The 25,786-nt window shown below is 35.7% G+C and overlaps 1 protein-coding gene and 2 pseudogenes across 1 annotated transcript in view; 1 reads left to right on the forward strand and 2 right to left on the reverse strand.

The window, feature by feature from the left end:
- Positions 1-25,786, forward strand: part of LOC140152327 (zinc finger FYVE domain-containing protein 26-like) — a 162,500-nt gene that overhangs the window by 111,784 nt on the left and 24,930 nt on the right. Inside the window, exons 12-13 of the mRNA XM_072174630.1 lie at positions 21,339-21,508; positions 24,380-25,448. Of these exons, the coding sequence (XP_072030731.1) occupies positions 21,339-21,508; positions 24,380-25,448 (1,239 nt within the window). The remainder of the gene's footprint in view (positions 1-21,338; positions 21,509-24,379; positions 25,449-25,786) is intronic.
- On the reverse strand, positions 5,893-8,507 carry LOC140153527 (microfibril-associated glycoprotein 4 pseudogene; annotated as a pseudogene).
- LOC140153536 (microfibril-associated glycoprotein 4 pseudogene) lies at positions 14,774-17,179 on the reverse strand (annotated as a pseudogene).

The following is a 25,786-nucleotide window of genomic DNA, read 5'->3' on the forward strand; positions in this document are numbered from 1 at the left end:
GAGTTAGGGTTATCTGCACAAGTAGAAGCCTGTAATATGTTAGCATGAAGATTATTGTAGTGAAAAGCAGATTTCATGGATGAACAAAATTCCTCTTTAACCCAATATTTGTGGAAGAAGGGCCCAACTCCATGGAGATGGTTGGGCCTTTCTTCCATGAAAACCATGATTAAGTGTATGTAAAAGACTATTTAGAGAGTGGATTTTGGCTCATCTTTCATACACAAGGAAGAACAGTCTGCTGGCTATAATAAATGCTGGGTCTAACTCTAACTCAGTTTTATAAAAAATTGGAGTGGGGCCCTTCATCCACTCTACCTTAAATTGTATGATGTGTGTCTCTTCTATTAATGTGTGCCTAGTTTACACCCAATACAAGTAGGGATAGGGGTGTGTGGGGGTGACTTTACATGTATGTAGGGCTGTTTTAATCTTATTGAAACAATACCAGGAAAATGGTTAAAGAACAGAATGGCTAATTTTTGTAAACAAAATTTGTATTATGATTATAAATTAAAATTCAGTTTTAAATCTTTCATGATTGGGTTGCAGATGATTGGTATTCATTTAAAATCAGAAATAAGTGGGAATTTTAGTTAGTTTGGGTGAAAAATTAGTGTTATCATGCTGAAATGCAATACACATATTCCATCAAGATTGTTATAGATATTTATGCTCCTGCTATGTGGGTATCAGGGGAGGGTCTTGGTGTAAAGGTTTTGGGTGTATTTTTAGGCTTTTTTTGTATAACTGCATGGCTTTTCCTTCAGTTTTATTTGACTTGGGTTGGCCCAGGTATTTTTGGAAGCGTTTATTGTTTTGGGCCACTTTCATCAAGTGTTTGGTTTCATCAGGCCCTACATACTCAGATGAAAAGATATAAGATAAGGCTAATTTATTTGAATTAGCCTAATATATCTGGAGTGCTTTGTCTATTTAAAAGTTTTTAAAGCTACTTAAAGATTCGCTTAAGGTTGGTCTGAACCCTGGAATTATGAAAACTTTCGGGCCTCATAACTGCTAAATTATTAGTCTAAAGAATATAAAAGTATACATTTTTAGAATGGAAATGACTTGATGAATTCATCTGTGAGGTCCAATTTGGGCCAAAATGCTCATTTTTGGAGAAAATCCCAAAAAACGGGGTTTTTTGGCCCAAATTTTTTCGTGCAACGTAACAAAAAAATTGTTTGGCCAAAAAAATGTTTAATTAATTTTTAAAAACTAGATAAAAATATCTAGGGACCGTTTTTTCATTTTTTTGAATTTTGACCAACTTCACCAAAAATATTTGAAATTTGGGCGAAAATCATGATTTTTTATGATTTTTTGAAAAGTTTGCATTTTTTGACCATTTTTGGTGCAAATTTCTCAAAGTTGGTCATGATTCAAAAAAATAAAAAAACGGTCCCTAGATATTTTTATCTAGTTTTTAAAAATTAATAAAAAAAAATTAAATATGTATACTTTTATATTCTTTAGACTAATAATTTAGCAGTTATGAAGCCTGAAAGTTTCCATAATTCCAGGGTTAAGACCACCCTTAATGGCGTGCATGAGTTCCTTTGCCTTGGGGTGAATTTCATGTACAAATAGAGAGCACCCTCTTCAACAAGAATTCAAGGAGGGATTTTTACTGGAGGGCAATTTTACTTTTTATTTTTTAAAGTCCAGATTAGGCCAAATAAAAAAACAAGTTTGTTTCCCGTAGCGTGCATTTCATTTTTGACAGCTTATTTTGCGCATTATGATTTTTTTTTTCATTATTTCAATGAAAAAAAAGAAAAAACTGGAAAAATTGCCAATAATGTAAAAGGCCATTGGGTAAACATTTAAAATGTTACACTATACATTGTACAACAAATGAGTTGAAAAACAAAATGGATGGTGTTGCATGTGCAAACCCAAGCCCATGTGTGTGAATTGTGCATCATTTGTGTCAGCACTGCATTGAACTGAATCCACCCAAGACTCCTCTACCGGCTAAAAAACATGCACCGGCACTGTGCTCACGGGCTTTGTGGGTAATTTTGTTACGGTAGTGGGTGTAAGATAGTAGCAATACAACAAGAAATATATCAAGGTTTTGATGTTTTCCTGATGATGCTGATGTTATGAAAAGTTTTAGTTTATTTTGGCTGATTTTTTTTTCAATTTTTTTTTTACATTTTTGCACGACATAGATCAGCTGTAATCAATCCCAGGTTTGGCAGCGCCAAAATATTGAGGTTGTTGACATTTCTCTTAAAATACAAAGTAGGTCTATTAAAGGGGGGTAACCCTATTGGTTTTGGATATGGATTGTCTTTAAAATTACATAATAATATCAAATATCGCCCCCTTTATGGTGCTTTGTGAAAAAACAAGAGCATTTTCAGCGTAAATGTGAATAAATAGCCAAATTTGCAATCCAATACCTTGGTATACGTGAATTGCATTCTGGGCAGGCAAGCAACAACAACAATTTATGTTCAGTATGACGTACAATGCCCGGCCCGTATTGAGCGGAAAATATTTGTTTTTTTCATACCGTTTCAGAAAAAAAGGAAACAAAATATATTTCCCCTTGCAATATGTACATTTCAAATGAAGATAAAAAAGTTTGGGTTAAAAATGGAGAAAAAAAAACCTTCCGGTACCGGGTTTTGAACCGGTACCTCTCGGTAAGTACAAACGCTAATCAATTGAGCTAAACAGCCCACTACGTGAAGTGTGGAAGTTTCATAATTAAATCTGCGCACAGTCTCCTCAGCAGTTAGTGTGGTTCGCTTTTTCACAGAATGTGTATGGCGAAAACCAAAGTAGCTGTTGAGGAGACTGATGATCGTTCATAATTCCCTGCCCCAGAATTCCAGAGTAATTTTTAGTATTTACAAACTGGTAACCTGTAAAAACCGCTGTGTTTCATGATTTCTCCGGAAATAGTATATGTGATATTATCGCACAAAATGAGGTGTTCGTTACCCAAATGAATTATTATTATTTTATCTTCCATCTCAGGAAACACAAGTTTATTTTTGATGGGATTTTAAGTTCAAAAGTAGGCATTTATTTTCCAACAAGTGAGTGCCCAATGCCCCTCCTTGTGTTACCATTGGTTGTGAAAATCCTTAATCAAAACTCTGGAAGCCTTTTAATCATTTTTCAACTTTAATTAACAATTTTTAATCAAGTCACTTTATTCTTCTTTATAAAGTACTTTTTTGCATGAATTGCTTTGTTTCTCTATCAATTGTGTAGGTTATTGAATATGTATCTAATATTTATTACATTGCTTTGGATTTCAAAATTTTAAAATTCCAAAATTTAATACATTAGGAATTATAGTAAGATTAATGATGTCCTAATATAGAATGATACTAAATTTGAGGTTGTATGTCTTGAGCAACCTAACTATATTTATTTTCATCAAGAAAAAATAAGATGTAACCTACTTTGCATACGAACTAGAGATACCATTTTGTTTAATATCATTAGGTTTTATATACGAGGGGGTATCAAAAAGTTTTAGAAATCGCCCAGAAGTGAAAGAGCTATATCAATGAAATTTTTCAGTGCAATCACTGGTCCTTATGTACACTATGGTGCAAAAATGGTCTCATAAGTATGTTTACTTTTTTTCCAGGCGACGCTAGATGCTAATAACCTGCTGCCCCAGTTACTGCGCATAAACTGCAAGATTGAGAAAATTGAGGCAAGCAGCATTATTAAGATCCTGCATTTGAAGGGTTGCAGTGCCTAGAAAATCAATGATGAAAGGAAAGTTATCTTCGGTGGTGATTGTGATATTGTCACTGTTGCTTTTTGGAAAATGAATTTTTATTTCATCACAGATTTGTTGGGCACTGTAGCCCTTAAATGGAACTTAATCATGCTACATGCCTCAATTTTTTCCATTTTGCTGGTTATGCTTGATTACATAAACAGGTACTGACATCTAGCGCCTGTAAAAAAGTAAACATTCTTATGAGACCATTTTGCATCATAGTGTACATAGACCAGTGATTGCACTGACAAAATTTCATTGATATAGCTCTTTTCACTTCTGCATTTCTAAAACTTTTGATACCCCTCGCATATGTACCGTATTTGACATAAGTAGCATCCTGGGTGCGTAAGTCATCCATTTTTTGGGAGAGGTTCATATTAAAATTATGAAATAAAAGCATATTGATTTCAAAACATGCACGAAGAATGAATTCAAAATACAGTGTATCTGAAGTTAAGTCCTCATAATCCTAAATTGGGAGGTTTAGAATGTAATTTCATTCAGATATTTGTTGGAATTTAGTTGGTAAGGGGTGCTTCTGAGGGGGGGGGTGCTATTTAGGTCAAATACAGTATAGCGAATTTACAAGCTGATAATACATGATATTTAATATTTACATGTGATTTTCATTGTCACTGCAACACCTTCCAAAAATAGTACACATCTTTTACAAATCATTGACTTATCTAGAATACAACTACATTTGAAGTTGTATTCTTGATCAACCCAGCAATGGTATTTCTTGAAAGTTTGAAACAGAGAACATTTTGTTATATATATCATTATGTTTATATATGAAGAGCTTTGTTGCAAAACCCCTGATATCCACTTGAGAATTTTGAGAACACATCAAAAAATCATGGATCACGAAATGCCCCTTTAACCCAACAATGGTATTTTTCTTCCAAGTTTGAAACATTGTATTGCGTATACCTAGAGATAACTTTTTGTTTTGTGGCATTATGATTATATAGCAAAATGTACAAGCTGATAGATGATACAATTTTCATTGTCACGGCAACACTTTTCAAAAATAGTACACATCTTTACGAAATATGTCAACATTTTAGTCACAGGTTACTTTTAGTTTACTTCTTCTTAGAGTAAATTACATTGCAAGTAGTGTACACACTGTGGCTGTATGACACAAAGCTGACTGGGATGTATACCGTATTTCGTCAAATAAACGCCCCCAGGGGCGTAATATTTTCCCAAGGGGGTGTTTATTCAAGGTCAATTTTAGAACGATAATTCCCGTTAAAATCATTCGGTAAACTTAAAACTCACGCTAAAATGATGAACTATGAACTAGAAACACTGACTTCTGGTTCACTTCCGGGTTTCCAATCCAGATTTTCACCAATTATTAACGCTATTATCGACCATGTGTGCAACTTGGTAAGCTTACTACTCAAGATAGCATGGAAATATCGGCATTTTTGAAACATCTTGGTTGAAAAAAGTGGTGGGGGCGTTTATTTGAGGCGATTATTTGACAAAATACGGTATTGAGAGATTGTGCAAAATTTGTTTGTTTGTTTGTTTGTTTTATTTCTTCTTTTGCCTGGGTTACTCATTCAGTGGATGTTTTAAGGTATCCTCTGTTCTTCCATGAGGCCCAGGGTCACATAAAATATACATTAAAATACATCAAAATAATGAAACAAAATATTTAAATACATAGGATACATAAATATATAAGCATACACAATCATAAATTTAAAATGGGGAAACTAACCCATATTTTACATATTATAAAATACATAATTTTACAATACATAACCAACACAGCGCATCAAATTTAACAACAAATTGTTTTTATCAAATATAGAATTCAGAATTCATAATTTTTTCAAGAAAGAAATTTCAGATTTCAGATTTCCATTATACTTGCCAAAATACAGCATAAAAGACATGTTTTGGAAACTAAATAATTTACACGGTTTGAGATTTGTGACACAATAGAATTTACATAACAAGAAAATTTAGTATTTGAATTAAATAAACATATTTCTCAAATTATAAAACAATCAAGACTTTTAACACACTAAAATTGATACAGTAAGAAATTTTAACGGCATTTCAATTATATATACACATTTGAAAACTAAAATTTTGATTGCAACATTGGCCAAATACAAGCCTAAGGCCATGTTCACAAAATGTTTTAAAAAGGTTTGCTACTTAATTACACAAATGGTCATATTACACTATTAAATATTGCAAATATTATTACACACTTAAATACCTGTTTTTGAAAATGGAAGTATTGGTTGGTATTGGATATTTCAGATCAGATTTCAGATTATTCCATGCTTTGGCCCCCCTGAACAGGAAAGAACGTCTTCCAGCTTCAGTTCTGGGTTTAAAATTGAGAGCTACATTACCGTGAGAGCTACCTCTTGTATTATGGCCATGATTGTCTCTAATAAGAGTAAAAACATCATTTAGGCCTTCAGGAACAAGCCCGGCTAGGCATTTAAAGACAGTGATACATAAGTTATCATGTCTTCGATCACTTAGGAGCTTCCAGCCAAGCCTGTCCCTAATAAATGAAGAAGGTGTGCGAACAGGGACCCTGAGTATAGCTCTCCCAGCCCGATTCTGAAGACGTTCTATCCTGTTCTGGAGAGTATAATTGCAGTTACCCCATACAATGTCACAATAACTGAGTCTGGGAAGCACAAGAGCTTTGTAAATTGTATTTAAATTGTCAGCTGATAGCCACTCTCTAATTCTATATAGAAGACCAATATATTTTGAAACATTACAACAAATTTGATTTATGTGAGGCTCCCAGCACATTTTTTGATCCAGAGTGAGGCCTAAGTATTTACATTTATTTACAGTTTCCAAGACATCATTATTCAAAAATAAACTAAGATCATCAGATTTACTAATATTACGACTTGAGCAAAAGAGCATGGCTTTGGTCTTTTTTGCATTAAGAGTGAGTTTATTTCTTTCCATCCACAATGCAATTTGAGAAAGGTCAGAATTGAGATGATCATTAATGTTATGAACATCTTTGGAAGCGAAAAATATGGCAGTGTCATCAGCATAAAGGTTGATTTTTGTTTCATTAGAAACAACAAGGGGGAGATCATTAATATACATTGTGAAAAGGAGAGGGCCAAGTATTGATCCTTGAGGCACCCCATACTGGACTATTTCAAATTCAGAAACAACATTTCCAACTTTAGTGGCTTGCTTCCTATCATACAAATATGAACTAAACCAATTGCAATTAAAATGACAGTAATAGCAAATGAGGGGCTTTAAATTATTCACTGGGACGTGGAACTTTAAAAAGAAAATGAATTTATAAAATTGTCTCTAAAGTTAACACTCCTTGCAATAAAATTACTGACAATTAAAATTATGATAAAATTTGAACTTATTCAGCATTTTAAAAAGCAGGTGCTGATTGTATAGCAAAGATGATTTTTGTTAAAATTACAGCAACTTTGATAATAATAATGGTGATAACAGTTTCATTTTAAAGCATTATAAAACAGTCATGCTAGACAACTTAGTGCAAAGTCAAGCAAATGTCCACATCTTATGTCCATGTAGAAAGCAAGCAATACCAGCTGATTTCCATATCTCTGTTATAGTAGCGGTACCATTTCTGGTTTATTTTTGTAACTTAAAAATTCATCAGCGAGTGACGTTTTTTTAAATTCTTAAACAATTGGTCTTATTTTCATCTGAGCCTTTTTTAGAGCATTTATGCTCTTCCAGTGATGCCAGGTTATTGCCTTATGGGTGCGTTGTGCTGATGTCAAGTAAGGTCCATTCAAGTTGGAATGCTCGCAGCTATTGTACCACCAAGCACCATTTCTATAGATTGTAGAAGCACAAGCAATGCCATTTAAATCATTATCTCTGTCTTTGGTAGAAAACTTCATACCATCATGATAATTCAGTGAATCTCCAGCTGTCCCACTGTACGCCCCAATTGAAAGCTGGAATTGTGTTGACTCATCACCGATACGGAAATCATCATACAGCGCATAAGCTGTGTTATTGTAAAAGTCTTCAAGTTCAACTTTCAACTGCCAAGAAACTCTTGTTGATGTCAGCCTGTTTAGTTTGTCCAGTCCAAGCCAGAATTCACCATCAAGATCACCAAAGCCATTTTTGTATTCTACCCAATCACGATAGAAATCAACCAAACCATTTATGCGTCTCTGGAAAACTGTCCAGCCTGCATCGTCTGTTTTCATATCACAGAAAACTTTGAAGGAACCTTTGTTGCCCAAGTCATCCCAGGGTGTAATCGTGTAAATTCCACTCACATACGGACCTTGTGCGGCAACATCTGCGCAATCACCTGCTGTTAGACGGAGTCCCTTTGTTAGTATGGCAAACGACTGGGACAGCATAGGGAAAGAATGAGACATTATGGACTCTATCACATCCGTTAAATTTTTGAATTGGTCAGATTGCAGCTGTAGTACGCTCATAATTTGTTCAGTCTGTATTTCTAACGTGCTGATTATTTGATCGGTGTTGTTGCCAAGCCTGTTTTGAGCCTGCATGTTTTCTTGCAGCGCATGAGGAACTGCTCCAGTTGCTCTCTTCTGGCGGTCACATTTTGCATCATCTATCAACAATGTTAAGATGATCACAAAGAATACCAATACAGCTTTACCGTAGCCAGCCATGGTGTAAAAATCACAACTTCTGTATCAAGTATAAAGTTACCGTTGAAAAGATGATGATGTGTTCAGTGTGCAGTCGCGTAAGAAAATGAATTTCACCAACTGTCAGCTTCAATATTTAAAGAATAATGTTTGGCAAAAGCTTATGTTTACGGAAAAATGATCTATAGTGCGCAGATTGCTTAAAGTTAATGCGAGAAAATTAACACCAGTTTTCTTCCGTAATGACTTTTATTTGTTTCAGTTTGTTATTTGAATATAAAATTGTTTTGCAGAAGTTTGAAATTGTAGTGCTTCGATGTGTTATTGTTACCAGAAATGATCCTTCCGTTATTACTTTATTTTTTAAAATCAAGTTCCGTGTACATTATTATTTGAAAAAGGTCACATAATATACTTTGTGTTGAATAATTACAGCCGGCCCAGAGGAAATACAGTCCAACTGTTTTTATCCGGTATGATGTGACCAAGAAAAGTGAAAAATCTAAGTGACTTCTGTGTAATTCTGCATTGAATGTCCAAAGTACTAAAATTTGGACAAGAAATTAAATCAATATGGGGTAATAATTCTGAAAGATGGTATTTTAGTACTGTATGCAACATAAATATCCTTCTAAATGCTTCAGAGTATGAAATTGAGGTATCAAAGCATTAAAAATAAATATGTTTTCCTATATAATTACACAGCTGGATAAAAGTGGTCTAAATATTTGGGATGTTGGACTGTATTATAATATCTTTCCTTTGTGTAAATCATGACTAAGTGAGATTACCATTGTACCAGCTCTGAACTCATGTAGCGCAGTGGTATAACTTCCAACTGGTAGTTGTGAGGCCTGGGGTTCAATCCCCAAACTAAACAGACTAACATCTTGGCAGTTGAAAGTGGAGCTAACTGAAGACTATGAGGGCAACACAGCTTATGCACTGTATGAGTTAGGGTCAGTGTGAGGGTTAGGGTTATAATCATGATAATTAAGGTAGTGCGAGAGGTACATGTACTCCAGAATTATTCTGAAATTTTCATTGACTATATGTGGGGGTGTCTGGGTTAACATGTAACAATTAGGGACTTCATGCATTTTTTTTGACCAAACAGGGACTGTATGATAACTTTGGATATCCCCTGTTGGATGCTACCCCATGTATACAGATGCTACAAATAAAATGAAGCTATTACAGCAGTATACATAAGTTTGGTGGGGGAAAATAAAATTGTGTGATGCGTGTCAGTTTTTATTAGTGTGTGCCCAGTTTACACCCAATACAAGTAGGGGTAGGGGTGTGTGTGTTTGACTCTACATGTACATGTATGTGGGGTGTATATACAGGGGTGTGATTGGTGCTTTTTGAAAAAAAACCCAAGGCAATGAAATTGCGAAGCGGAGCGAGCGGAGGCGAGCAAGCGGCGGAGCTCGCCTGTTCGGCCGGGGTCAGGGGCCAGCTTAAGGGCCCCTGGTGGGAATCAGGGGCAGCGCCTCGGTGGGGGTCTAGGGGGCGAAGCCCCCCGAAGCCAGAGGGGTTTTACACACTTGAGCACCACTGGAGATGCAATTTCATGGGGTAAAATGCAAAATGAGAAACTGTTAAAATACTTCACTTTATAGTATAAAAACATTTATTATCTGTGAATACATACTTCCAGTATCATATCATTCACATACACATGAGAAATTTCATCACCATTTTTGCACATTACAGTGTGTCTATAAATCATCCAGTCAGGGTTCTAAGGAATTTTCATTTTAAAATTGGGAGATTTTCTCATATCTGGAAACTGAAAATTCCGGAAATGTGACATCTCTGTTAAGCATTTAGCTCTTGGTCCAGGGCCACTCCAAAAGCGACAAAAAAAAAAATTAAAAAAAAAAAAAAAAAAAAAAAAAATTTTTTTTTTTTTTTTTGAAAAATCGAATTTTTTTAATCCCAAAAATCCGGAAATCCGGAAAAATCACACCCCTGGTATATATGTGACATGATCAAGGGGAATGAGTCACATGTCGACCCCTGGTCGAAAATGAGTTTTACACATCTTTCTAAAGAGGACATTTAGGGCTTTCAGAATCAGAAAACTCCATGTAAATATGATTTTTCTTCAATAAAAAACAAAAGAATTTCAGCACTTTCTTTGCCAATATCTCAAAATCAATAATAGCGACATCCGACTCATTCCCCTTGATCGTGTCACATATGTGTACCAATGAATCTTAATGAACTAATACCAGGAAAATGGTTGAAGAACAGAATTACTCATTTTTGTAAACAAAATTCTTATTGTGGTTATAAATTAAGATTCTGTTTTAATTCATAAAATCATAAACTTTCATGAATGGCTCCACTCTCTAAATGTGAAAGAGTGAAAAACAGCTCAAAAAGAGTGGTTTTTCCACTCCTCCTTGGAGCTGTATGAGTGACCACTCCTTTTAGAGTGAAATTCACTCTTCAAAAGAGTGAGGAAATTCACTCGAAAAAAGAGTGAATAAAATCACTCTTTAGTGAGAGTGAATTTTACTCCAAAAGGAGTGGTCACTCATACAGCTCCAAAGAGGAGTGGAAAAACCACTCTTTGAGTTAATAGCTCTGAAATAAAGAAGTGAATGAGACTGACAAAAAATAATCACAGAAATAGGCACAAAATGTTCATTCATTCATGTATTTTTGTGAGCAAAGGAATTACAACACAATAAGTGTTATTACATGTTAATTAAGATTAAAATGGTAATTTTGGCATGATTAAAAGCTTAGTGACGTGGGACTATGGGCCTAGCATCACACATGCAGATAGACGTGCTGCAGTATATAAACATGATAAATTAGAGACTGGTCAGAGATAACAGGCCTATGCTTTGGCCTGACCCTATAGCCTAAGCATAGCTAGAGGCCTATAGTCCTCTGACTTTTGACATCACACATGCAGATATAATGTGCTGCAGTATATAAACATGATAAATTAGAGACTGGTCAGAGATAACAGGCCTATGCTTTGGCCTGACCCTATAGCCTAAGCCTAGCTAGAGGCCTATAGTCGCTCTGACTTTTGGCATCACACATGCAGATATAATGTGCTGCAGTATATAAACATGATAAATTAGAGACTGGTCAGAGATAACAGACCTATGCTTTGGCCTGACCCTATAGCCTAAGCCTAGCTAGGTATGGCCTGGCCTTGCTGCATGTGATCCTGTGGCTACTGGTATGTATAGCATGACTAGCGCATCGGACTCAGAGATGTGATCGGGTACATACTAACAATAAAAAGGCTGACGCAGTATAACAAACATTACAATTATTACACAAGTACACTCAATCATTTACAGGTTTATGAAGTAATACATGTACCAGGTATGCATAGCAGTGCATGAGTGTGCTACCGTAATGCCGGACCGACAATGTGAATCAATGTGTTCAACAAATGAAGAAGCTTCATGGGTACAATTATCACCTTTGAGACAGTAACATCAGATTTTTAGTTGTCGATTACAATCTGCAATGATTCAACATATAAATAAAATAGTTCAACGTATACTTACCGGCGAAAATATTGGCTATTTCTTCGCCAAACTGCTACTGACAACTCCACCGCCATTGCTGCAACGACTATTCGCCGAATGAATAATCACAATTTTTTCGTGGCTCTCAGCGTAAAAATCCGGCTTTCTGATTGGCTGTACGAACTGTGGATTCACCCCGCAGAGTGTGATTGTAATTTCACTCTGAAATTGAGCGGTAATTTTGGATCACTCTGTAAGGAGTGAATCTACATTGACCGAGTAGAAGCTTTTTTTCACTCTAAAAGACCGACTAACCGCTCGAATAGAGTGAGAATGAAATCACTTCCAGTTCCGAGTGAAATTTTCACTCTTTTACATTTAGAGAGCAGATGATTGGTATTACGGTAATTTAAAATCAGAATTGTTTGGGAATTCTGGTTTGGGTGAAAAATTAGTGTTATCGTGCTGGAAAGCAATACATGTGTGGCAAGAAGAATATCATATATATTTATGCTCCCGCTTGTTGGTCTGTGGGTATGGGGGGGTCTTACAAGCTTAGTGTAAAGGTGGGTATAGGGATTTTGGGTGCATTTTGGCACTTTTCTGTAAGTGCATGCAGTGCCGGTGCCAGGTATTTTTCTCGGGGGCATTGAGGGGCAAAGTGAATTTCAGGGGGGGCAAATTTTGCCCAAAATTGCCGTAAAAAGTGGGGGCAAGAGTTCTGACTGGGGGGACATTTGCCCCACATGCCCCCTGTGGCGCCGTCACTGAGTGCATGGCTTTTCCTTCAGACTTATTTGACTTGGATGGAGCCCAGGGCATAATTATAAGCGTTAATTGCAGATTGGTAGTTGTTATTTTAAAAGCTTTAAGTTAAGGGATCGGATAGCAACGTTTGCACAGTATTTTTTGTGGGACATGACCATATCAGACACATTAAATTGCATTATGAATACAAGGAATGTCCTTCTTATTTTTAAATTCACGATATGATACAAATTTTGTTTTTGATCATTTGAAAATTTTGACCTTTTGTATTAAAGATACACATTTATTTTGGGACAGCTTTTCCTCCCAGCTGCATACACTTTAGGTACATATCGTTTGGTTTATAAAGTTTATTTCGAGGACTGTTAAATATCAAAAATATGAAAAAATATCAATTTCTAATAATTTGCCATAAAATTTGTATTGATATTTTAGAATGCAATTTGTTGTGTCTGATGTGCTCTCAGATCCCACAAAAATACTGTGCAAACGTTGCTTTCCAATCCCTTAATGAACATCACATTAATACCATATCGCTATTATTGTGAAACAAATAAATCAACTTACCTGTTGTGTTCCTGCACTCAGTAGGTCTGAGGAAAATGATAGGCAGTATTAATAGATGTCTCTTTCTTTTGCTTCATACGCATAAGTGCATATACCGAAACCACCCGGGTATAAACCCACCTTCGGCTATAAGCCCATGTCCTATTCTTCAAAACGTTCTGGGAACAAGGGTGCACTCAGGTATAAGCCCAGTACTATATTTTGACCAAGTTCTTAAATCAAATAAATGCTTTGCTCTCATATTTAAGAACAGATATAAAAAATATCAGTTGATAATTACACTTAAAATTTTAAGAAATTGACATAGAAGATAGAAATTATGGGCACATTGGGCATGTACAAATGGGGGTGATTGTTCATATTTTAAAATTCAAGCACTAGTCCTTCCCCGGTTATAAGCGCACCCCCATTTTGTGAAGATTTATTTTCCAACAAATTTATCATTTTACTGGGTTGTACCCCCATGCCCCCTGGTGGTGCTACTGGTTGGAAAATGCCATTTGTGACATGATCAAAGGGAATGAGTTGCATGTCGACCCTGGTCGAAAATAAGATTTACATATGTTTCTATAAAGAGGACATTTAGAGCTTTCAGAAACTGAAAACCCCATGTTGATATGATTTGTCTTTGCAAAGTTACATCTATTTATCAATTGCTGAAAATAATATCAAACAAAAGAATGGCCCCGTGCTGCTACTGGTTGGGGAAAAATCATTTGTGTCAAATCCATAATCAAAACACATACTTGAAGCTTTATAATTGTTTAATCAACTTTAATTAATAATATTGTAATCAAGTCACTTCTTTTTTATTTATAAATTACTTTGTTGCATCCTTATATTATGTTATTTCTCTTATCAATTAGCTTATTCAATAATTATTTGTCTAATATTTATTACATCATTTTGGATTTCAAAATTACAGGCTGAATCTATTCCACAAAAATGTAATATATTAGGAACTATAATAGTGTGTTTATGATGTCCTAATATAGAATGGTACTAAATTTGAAATTGTATTTACTTCATCAACCCAAAAATGATATTTATTTTTATCCAAAAAAAATATGGTGTAATTTATTTTGTGTACCAACTAGAGATACCATATTGTTTTATATTTTATATACATGTACTGTATTTGACCTAATTAAATAGCACCCTGTTCGCATAAGTCAGTCATTTTCAGGGGATGCTGATTAAAATTATGAAATGAATGCTACAAATTGAATTTAAAACATGCATGAACAATACATACAAAACTTCATTTTGAAGTAAAATCATCATTGTCTTAAACTGGAGGGTCTTAATTTCATTCAGATATGTGGTAGAATGTAGTTGTACAGGTAAATTGAAAAGGGGTGCTTAGAAAGTTGTCACTTGAAATGTTTTTATACAGGTGCTTATTAGGGGAAGACAGGTGGTCGCCATGCATTCTCTAAATTAAGATCAGTAAATTTTCATTGTCAACCGTGTAATTGAATGGGATTATTTTGAAATTTTAAAACGCTTGAAATATCACAAACAAATAGGCCTATGTTGATAAATAATATAAATGCAAGCTAAAACCGTTGGGGTTCGATAATGAACCCCACAAAACTAACCGACTATATTGGAAATGCCATACGGCCGGGCGGTTTCACAAGTTGACGGCTCGATCATGTCATCCACCACCTGTGGGAAGAGTGCTTATTAGGGAAGGGCACTAATTAAGTCAAATACACCGTAGCAAATTTACAAGCTGATAGATGATATTTTACATATATATTTTTCATTGTCACTTCAACAATTTCCAAAAGAGTACACATCTTTTACAAAGTAATATTCTTTTGAGATTCATGATGACTTATCTATAGAATACTGCTACATTTGAGGTTGTATTCTTGATGAACCCAACAAAGGTTTTTTTAATTCTTCCAAATTTGAAACAGAAAATACTGCATGTGTGTGAGGTTGCATTCTTGATCAGCATTGTAACAATGGTATTTTCTCCTTCCACATTTGAAACAGAGGAAATCCTGTATTGTGTATAGCCTACACTGTAAAAATTCCAAGATAACACCTTTTAACAGTTCAACATGTTTATTTATTTACTTTACACAAAGTATATGAGGATATTTTTTATAATAATTTTAACACTCCAACATACTTTTTCAGCAATATAAACATGTTGATGGGTTAATAATTGTTATGAAAAATACCCTGATAAACACATCGTAGTGCATGTAACTTACAGAAATAAACATGTTGAATTGTTTAAAAGTGTTTTCTTGGAATTTGAACAGTGTACCAAGAGATGGTATTTTGTTTTATATCATTATGATTATAGATAGCAAAATGTACAAGCTGATAGATATATAATGTTTGTTGTCATAACAACACCTTTCCAAAATAGTACACATCTTTTACAAAGTATGTCAACATTTAAGTTGACTTCTGTTGAGAGTAAATTACATTGCAAGTAGTGTTCACACTGAGGCTGCTTGGCACAAAGCTGGCTAGCCATATGTTGAGAGATTGGCCAAAATGAATTGAAGGGAAAATTAAAATAATAGAAAATGAGGGGTTTTAAATTATTCACTGGGATGATTTAATTTGTAACATTATAAAAGTGAATTAGCTATAAAATTGTGTCTAAAGGGAACACTGCTTGCAATAACATTACTGATAATTAATGATATGATAAAAATTTGAACTTGTTTATATCATTTTAAAAGACAGGTGCTGATTGTACAGCAAAGATGATTTCCCTTAAAATTACAGCAACTGTGATAACACTTATAGTGATAACAGATTCATTTTAGGCTATAAAACAGTCATGCTAGATAATACATTAGTTAGAAGTCAATCAAATGTCCATATCTTGTGTCCATGTAGAAAGCAAGCAATACCAGCTCATTTCCATATCTCTGTTATAGTAGCCATACCAGTCCAGGTTGATTGTGTAACTTAAATATTTATCAGCGAGTGACGTTTTTTTAAATTCTTAAACAATTGGTCTTATTTTCATCTGTGTCTTTTTGAGAGCAATGTTTCTTGTCTTCCAGTGATACCAGTTTATTGCCTTAGTAGTGGATTGTGCTGATGTCAAGTAAGGTCCATTCAAGTTGGAATTCTCGCAACTATTGTACCACCAAGCACCACTTCTATAGCTTGTAGAAGCACAAGCAATGCTATGTAAATCATTATCCCTGTCTTTGGTAGAAAACTTCATACCTTCATGATAACTCAACGAATCTCCTGCTGTCCCACTGTACGCCCCAATTGAAAGCTGGAATTGTGTTGACTCATCACCGATATGGAAATCATCATAGAACGCGTAAGCCGTGTTATTGTCAAAGTCTTCAAGCTCAACTTTCAACTGCCAAGACAGTCTTGCTGATGTGAGTCTATTTAGTTTGTCCAGTCAAGCCAGAATTCACCATCAAGATCACCAAAGCCGTTTTTGTATTCTACCCAATCGCGATAGAAATCAACCGAACCGTTAATGCGTCTCTGGAAAACTGTCCAGCCTGCATCGTCTGCTTCCATATCACAGAAAACTTTGAAGGAACCTTTCTTGCCCAAGTCATCCCAGGGTGTGATTGTGTAGATTCCGCTCGCATATGGACCTTGTGCTGCAATATCTGCGCAATCACCTGGTATTAGGCGGAGTCCTTTTGTTAGAATGGCAAATGAACGGGACAGCAAACTTGACAAATCTCCTGACTCATCTGCATCTGCTCCAGTAGTCGCTTTCTTCTGACGGTCACATTTTGCATCATCTATCAACAATGTTAAGATGATCACAAAGAATACCAATACAGCTTTACCGTAGCCAGCCATGGTGTAAAAATCACAACTTCTGTATCAAGCTTGAAAGTTGCTGTTGAAAAGATGATGAAGCGTTCAGTGTGCAGTCGCGTAAGAAAATGAATTTTACAAACTGCTTCAGTATATATAAAGAATAATTCTTGGCAAAGATGCATGTTTACTGAAAAATTATCTATAGCGTGCAGATTGCTTAAAGTTATTCAAGTGTTTCGATGGTTAGTTGCGAGAAAATTAACACCATTTTCCTTCCGCAATGATCAACTTTAATTTGTTTCAGTTTGTTATGAATACATTAAGTGTTTTGAAACTATTTTGCAGATGTTTGAAATGGTAGTGTTTTTATGAATAATCGTTACCACAAATGATCCTTTCCTTATTACTTTAATTTTTTAATTTTTTTGATCAAGTTCCGTGTATTGTTTGAAAAAAGTCATCACATATTCACTTACACAGTTTACTAGATATATTAGTAAAGATTCATTGTATTTATGTTGGATTTTAATAGACCATTTCAGCAGCTGATTTGAAATCTTTGGAAATCCCACTGCAACCAATCACACACTGGCAACAGCACATTTGATGAGTGTGTGTGTGTGATGCGGTTTGATCGTTCACACCAAATGTATATTGCCGTTGGTGTAGTGTATTGAATGCAGGTTATATTGTATTTTATAAAATTTTCATGCACGGCTTGCACACAATGTACACGTTCACAAAAATTTCATGGGTTCTCTCCAAAATGTGAAATTTTAACATCAAAAGTCAAGCATACTTAAAAGTTTTGTGATGTCTATTTTCTTATGTGTTTTATTGTTTTTTTATTCCGTATTTTTGCCTTTATCTCAATTTCAAATTTGCCCCCTTTGGCCTCCAAGATGAAAAACACAAAAACACAGCTTTGGAAGATAGGTTCTTGACCTTTAGATAAACAAGAATCAGAAAAAGAGGAATCACTTTTGTGAAAAACAATGTTTCACTTTCAGGAACTTATAGACAATGATATTGCCAAGTTTTAATTGCAGTTTTTATTTACATACAAGGATACAAACAAGCCAAATATTTGCACGCCATTTGAACATGTAATTCCCTTGTGTCATCCTATATGCTACATGATATTCTTTTACAGAAATTTTCCTAAAGACATAGCCAAGCATTTACAAATATTACAGATTGGGTTGTGATTAGTTGAAGCAACAATGTACAAATGTGATGTGTCAAAAGCAGACACTTTTGGGCAGGTTATCAATTTTGAGGTTTTTACATATCTTAAATATAGAGATATTTTGCTCCACAACGCCGTTTTCTCCAAATGAAATTGGACATTCTTAAGCGAAGATATTGAGTTCATAAGTTATGGCATTATAAAGTTGGAAATTGAGATATCGGCCTTTAAAAATATTATTGACAATGTTGAGGGTAGGAATTACCTTGGAAAAATGTCTCAAAAATACAAGATGCCAGTTATATTCCGGTCTGAAACTATCAGACAATATTTTTAACATTACATAATATCACAAATTCGCAACAAACCCAAATTGTGAAAAAATCGCCCCCTGGCAGATTTTTGGCTATTTCTCCATTCACGATCCTGCCCAAAAGTGTCTGCTTTTGATATGACACGTCACAAGTGTTCTTTTCCTTTATCTATATTTTTTTTGCTTTTTCTAAATGTTTGTTTTCTCTTGGCGAGAAGACATGAACAATCATATCTTCTCGCCACCCTATTCCTCATTTCTTTTCATAAAAGCAAAATGCAGTAGTATTGGAGTATTTTTTGCAGAATAATTGAAAAATTGTATAATAATACAAAGTGTTTAGGGGCTGTGCAATAATTATGAGCCCCCGGGGGGTTAAAATTTCTAAGCGGCTGCCAAAAATTGCTTGCCCCCCTCGGCCCGCTAAAATCGCTTGCCCTCCCCTCTTAGCCTGCCAAAATTCTTTATACCCCCCTTGCGCATGCCAAAATTTTGGGATCCTAATTCTACAAACCTTATGGTCTAGATACATGTTCGGCTCACCAAATATTTCTTGCCCCCCCCCCTTCCCCGCCCCATTTTACCCTCCCCAGGCTCATAATTATTGCACAGCCCCTTACAACTCTCCTTTGTTACTTACACAGACAAAATCTGGACAGTATTCAACCTAATTTATAGTACCCATGTTGACTTGCACCTGCTCACCCCCTTCCCCCCAGTTTAATAATAATAAAAATAACAATAAACCCAATTGGCCGATCAACTTCATTATTATGTTTTCAGGGTTATTAGGAGTTAAGGGACCGATCGTTATTTACAGCAGGGGGGAATGGGTGTTTTAGCAAAAATATCGACAAAAATTTCGCGTTCCCCCCTCGCGTCCGCTCAAAATTTTCGCGTTCCCCCTTGTTTTCCCAATTTTCTCCATTTAAAATTTAACAATCCCCCCTCTTGGTTCAACTAAAAATTTCAGGTTCCCCCTCAAGACCACAAAAAATTTCGTGTTCCCCCTAAATTTACCCATTCCCCCCTGCCATAAATAACGATCGCTCCCTAAGAAAGCCTAATAATGATAATATTGGATGGCTTATTTCGCATGATACCATAACATATCGGATTCATCATACAAATATCGAACTCGCCGTTGGCTCATCCGATATTTTTATGACTCATCCGATATGTTATGGTATCATGCTCAACCATCAATATTATATCAAACTTTAGTATGGTGATAGGGTATGGTGGCCTCATGTGCTGTATAGTTTTGTGTCACATTATTTGCATATTTATGAATATTAATGAGCTTATTTGCATATTTTGCCTCCGTCATTGCGCTGAACAAAAACACAAGACAGCAATCAGCCAAATAAAAATGTAATTGCAGCGAAACTATCTGGACATACATGTATGTGTTTCAATGGCTGTTACATTTATTTACAGTTTCAACTTCTGTTCTTGTGAATACAGCATTATTTAGCATGTCAAATGTCCATATTAACTTCAGAATATAGCAAATACTAAGTACCCCCTTGAAATGACTAGTGCTGATTATGAGAAATATGAGCAGGTTTCAGTAAACTAAAGACAAGAAAGAAGATAAATTGAAAGGTAGCTAGGAAAATAGAAAGGAAAGGAAAGAATATAAATGTGTCAACTTTTAATTAGGTTTGATATGATACCAGTGTTATAAACATTCTTTTAAACATGTTATTAACTTTTTCTGTGTCCTTTGGCATACTAATATCATGCATAGTATCAGTATGCACTTTATAACCACATTTAACACTATCTTTATACAATTTGTAATAACCTACTGTTATGTCTAGTTTAGCATGATTTTTGAATGTTTATCATTTTAAACACAATTAGTTCAGAGCCATCAAATTGATATGAATGTATGGAGAATAGCATTAGCTACTGAGTGAATAATGCACTTGTGTACAAAAAAAATCTGAATGCGTGAGAATTAAATGATTTAATGAAATTTTATTATCAAAGACAAGTGTCAAGATGAATGAGTTTCAGAATGTGTTGGTAACACAGCATGCCTTGTGGTTAATGTTGCACCTTCAAACATACAAACTGTCTCAAAGGTTAGGTCTTAATAGTAGGAAAGTTTCTTTTCGAAGGCACCATGTCATCAGTGCCTAGGAAAGTTGCTTCTTGCCTTGTAAAAGTACCATGATTTTTTGCCACCAAATGAATCAACTTTCCTTTTACGCACTACTAACCAATTAAAAAAATGTCGTGAGGAGTTTGATTGACAGTGACGTGACCGACGTCAGACGCACACTAGTCTTTTTAATTCTGTCTTGGATTCTAGTGCAATATAAAAAGTTGCAATGTATACTACTGCATGTGTATAAAAACATGTTTGAAAGGGTATCAATTGAAAAAGACCGCAATCTGTTTGGCCTCTTAAAGCTCAACAACACATATGGCACAACTTTCAGGCTTTGTTGCTTTATACATGTAGTATATTATCCAGAGAAGGACTGGCCTTGCGCTCTGCCCTCCCTAAATCTGTGAGGGAAACAGGCTGTAGTTATGACACCCACTGACTGCCATACTCTTTGAACATATCTGCAACTTTAAAATGCACCAATTTTCAAATAATTTTTGCACTCTGGAAGATTTCTCAATTCTATTTTCTGCTAGTGAAATATCAACTGCTGATTACAAAATCTTGATATTTTCATACCAATTTCAATGCTTAAAATTAATCTTATCAAAGTGAATATCTCTGCACCAAGTATAACCAAATCACAAATATACCGTTTATTTCTTACAGAGGGAACATCAAGTGGAACAGAGAAGAGACGGAAGAGGAAGCGAACACGCAGCAGACCAGACGAGAAGTTGACTTGGAATGATAATAGCATCATAGCACGAATGCTGTCAACAAAAGACACTTTACTGAGGATGTGTCTCAGAAGAGGCAGCTATACACAAGCACAACAGGTTAGAAATGGAATTTTAAATATTAAGCTGAATTTATACTCGATCGCCAAGCGATTGCGATAAAATGCTTTTGAAAAGCGATGGGCAATCGCCGAATTTTGCGATGCATCGCTCGTCGCTTTTGCATTTATACTTATCACGGCGATAGCGATTGCAGACGACAATTAAAATATTCTAAATGCCACAAAATACATTTTTAAAACACCAGTTGCTGTCAATAATTATTGCTTTGAATTAATTCATCACCAAAAATTAATAATCGAGAAAGGTAAATTAATTAGCAAAATAATAGATCCAGATGGTTGTATATGATTGGTTGACGCATTCACATGTCAAGCGATATCGCTGGGAAGTTGAGATTTCTTCAACTTGCAAAAGCGACATCGTTTTTGCCTCGGCGATTTGAATCGATTGATCGACTTGACGCTCTGGAAATGTAAGTAAACATTGAGCATGCGTGAAAATCGCTTTTCTGCCAAAGCGATTGAGTATAAATTCAGCTTTAGGCTATGCTCTGTCTCGTTTTAAGATGAGAGTATAAATGCCATGTTGGATCTTTTGCATGAAACCTAATCCTGTGGGGCGTATCATGTGTATAAGGATGATTTGTCCATACGCTAACGATGCACCTGCGTAAAATGCACTGACTTGATCTGCTACGGCAAATCTAATATGATGTTACTCTCAACTTGAGATGAGACACATTATAGACAAATCCAATTTCACTCATTATTATGCTTTGAGAATCTTCCATCCTATACTTATACACATTTTAAAAAACCAATTATTCTGGATATTGGCGACCAATTTCACCTGAACACGGAGGTCTCTGCATCGTAGCATATAGATATTGTAACACCGTTTAGCGACCCCACTTTTAAGCGGTTACAGAATGTAATCGAGAAAATTAAAATTTTGACCAAAAATCACATTTTTGACCAAAAATCACACTTTTGACCAAAAATCAGTTTTGACCAAAAATCACACTTTTGACCAAAAATCACAGTCACAGTTTTGACCAAAAATCACAGTTTTGACCAAAAATCAGATTCTCAAAGCATAATAATGATAAAATCGAATGGATCCTTTCGCACGATACACAAAGATATTGGTCTCGCTGTGAGTTTAAAAGATATCGTGCTCGGCTATCGCCTCGCACAATATCTTTTAAAATTCACAGTTCGACCAATATCTTGCTCAATCCATCCAATTTTATATAATTCCTGCACCTCAATGGCAGCCATAGCCACGACGGGGACCCAATTATCTCACCTAAAATGTGAAATGATGCGGCCTTGAAGGGTATTTTAAACTGCATTCTATCACTCGTGTTATACGAAGACAAAAGAATGATGACAGTTTACAACACTAAAGAATCTAACATCAAATTTTAGCTGGTTTAATCCACCCAATTGGGCACTCACAACACCTGTTTGGTGCATGCGGAGACCCGAAAATGGCCGACCAAATCCTGACCATGACTTGTCTCTTGTCTACAGGGATGAGGAGGGGAGTTTAAACGTAGGGGTTTGTGGGAAAATACATTGATGTAGAGTATATAGGGGTCTTAAGGTACTAAAATGGAATGGATAGGTCTTGAGAAAATTAGGTTAGAAATAATATTAAATATAGGCTAGGGTATTGTTATTTCACTCCAGGAAATTGATTTCAATTCTATTCAAATTCAATTCTTTCTACACCCGGAGTCTTGCTATTCAATTCCAATTCAACCCACCTTGCATTAGAATTAATTCAATTCAATTCCAATTCAATTGTTCAATTTCAAAATCATTTCATTTCAATTCCAATCCAATGCAGTGAAATTAACAGCTAATCAATTTCAATTCAATTCTCAGCATTCATTTCAATTCCAATTCAATTCCAATTCCAATACAGTTGCAATTTGTGTTAATTGACCAAAGGCACACTGCAAAAACTGTCTAGAGATTGAACATTTTTTTGTCCTCGATTTGTAAACACATGTAAAATCTAAACACAAATGTCAAACTTCAAAACATCAAGTGTTTAATATCTAAACACAAGGCATCAAATTACTCAACATGTTTAGCATTTAGACTTGTTTACAAATCGAGGACAAGATGGTTTCTAGATTGGTGTTTAATATAGACACTGTTTTTGCAGTGCATGTTTTAAATTTTAACTACCAATTTTATAACACTTGAGTTAGCAACACAAAGTCAAAATCAAGTACACTTCTTGTCACAAAAGCATTTCAACAGAAGATAGGCCTACTTTATTGTCATGTTAACTCACTTTTCACATTCAAACAATGCAAGTGATCCTTGAACTCTGGGTCCCTATTTTATGAAACTTCATAGTTCTTAGGGGACTGACTTCCTAATAGTTGTCTTAACTTCTTATCCACCCTGCACATTATTTTCTAAACTTAAGGTGTGTGGTTCCATTGATAATGGGACCCTGTCCCCACACTGACCTCAAAGATGTCAAATATCAAGGTTTTGATACTATTATGTATTTAGATGAATATGATTAGGGCTGTGCAATAATTATGAGACCCCGTGGGATAAAATTTCAAACGGCTGCCAAAAATCGCTTGCCCCCCCCCGCCCCCCCCTCTCGGCCCGCCAAAAATCACTTCCCCCCTCGGCCTGCCAAAAATTCTTCAAATTCTTCAAGTTTTTAGAATACATGTACATGGAACCCCCAGATGAATCAGCAAAAACTTCAAGTGGTAATGCTAGTGTAGAACTGTTTGCAATATAGCCCATTTGTAACCATTAATAAAAGTCTCGTAAGTGAAAATTAATCAAAGCTGTTATAGACACAAGTTTATTACAATGTACAAAATATTTGTATAAAGAAAATTTCTAACTTTGTGTAATTTTCCAGGTCATCAAAATGTTTGAAATGGAAGGAAAATCAGAGGTATCAGAAGTATCTTTTGCCGAGTTCTGGGAAAATGCCGTCCAGAAAATCCGGTCTGCCGATGACAAAGTTAAAGGCAAATCCTCTCCACCGTCTCCTAGGAAAATATCAAGTAGTAAATCATCCATAGCAAGTATGGCTGCTGCTGGTGTGGCGTCATTATCCGTCACCAGTGTCGTAGATGAGTTATTGACAACGTCTTCACTACCGGTGTTACCTCAAGCCTCGCAAGTCGTTGCGCAAGAGACGAAGACTCAAAGTCAGTCTGACGTACTGCAGCATCTCGAAGGGAAGAGAGTACCAGCCATGGTCGTATTCGATCTGGCAATAACCTCTTGCAAATCATGGCAATCATGCCAAGATTTGCTGGATGTTGCCAAAGGACGACTTGACGTGCAATCTGGACCACCCGAGTCCATCAGTAGACAACGATCCTTGACAGCCGCGACAGGAAAGACGGCCCAATCGCAAGTATTACTGGGTGTGGTTCCTTTCATACACCAAATGCATAGTTTAGTGACTCTGTCGAAATCCGAGAGTAACATACGTCAGGATGTGTTAAAGGAAAACTACGAGTACAGTATAAGAGATGCCCTGCTGAATGCAAGTAACTCGTTGGACGTGACAAGCCTGTGCCTGCAGATTAATAACAGCTTGGATCTGAAGAAAGCCACAAGCAGTTTAACCCGAGCACTTCGAACGAACCAGTCCGGTTTCATGCTACTAAACGAATCGAGCCAACGAACGTCTTCTCCCGAGTTGTCAAGTTCAGGCAGCGAGCGTCTGAAAGCTTCCCACGAAACCTCGCCAGTGTCTTCGCCGACAAAGTCGAGACAGACGTCATTGGTGCATCAGAGTACTAAGCATTTGCTGCAGGTTTTTGACAAGATTACACCGGGTTGGTATACGGTGTATGCTCTACCACAAGACAGAGGCAAGAAGGATCAGGAGGTAGCCAACTATGTGCTGAGTCTCTACAATCACGTCAATGTTCTGGCATCATTGCTGTTGGAAGCTAAAGATTGGCATCCTGGTAAGTACAATGTTGAGAAAATAGGTGTTTGTTTTTGTTTACATCTCTGAAACATGATACTAAAGATCACCAAACATATGCAACACCTCTATATTATCATAGTTGTCCTTTTGCTGGTCAGTTTATTTATAATCAAAATGCATTGCAAATAGAATAGGGATTCGCTATAATAATATGCACAGAAATCGCACTGGCCACTGAAATTTTTGAAGTTCAACTAACTAAAGTCCTATTTTTATCTAAACCCCAACGCTACCGCTTACTACAAAATGCATACATCCCATATGATGTGATGATGCAATCACCCTAAGTCATACACACACCCATAGCTACTGATC

This window comes from Amphiura filiformis, chromosome 5 (genome assembly GCF_039555335.1).
Source record: "Amphiura filiformis chromosome 5, Afil_fr2py, whole genome shotgun sequence".
In the NCBI taxonomy this organism is placed as follows: domain Eukaryota; kingdom Metazoa; phylum Echinodermata; class Ophiuroidea; order Amphilepidida; family Amphiuridae; genus Amphiura; species Amphiura filiformis.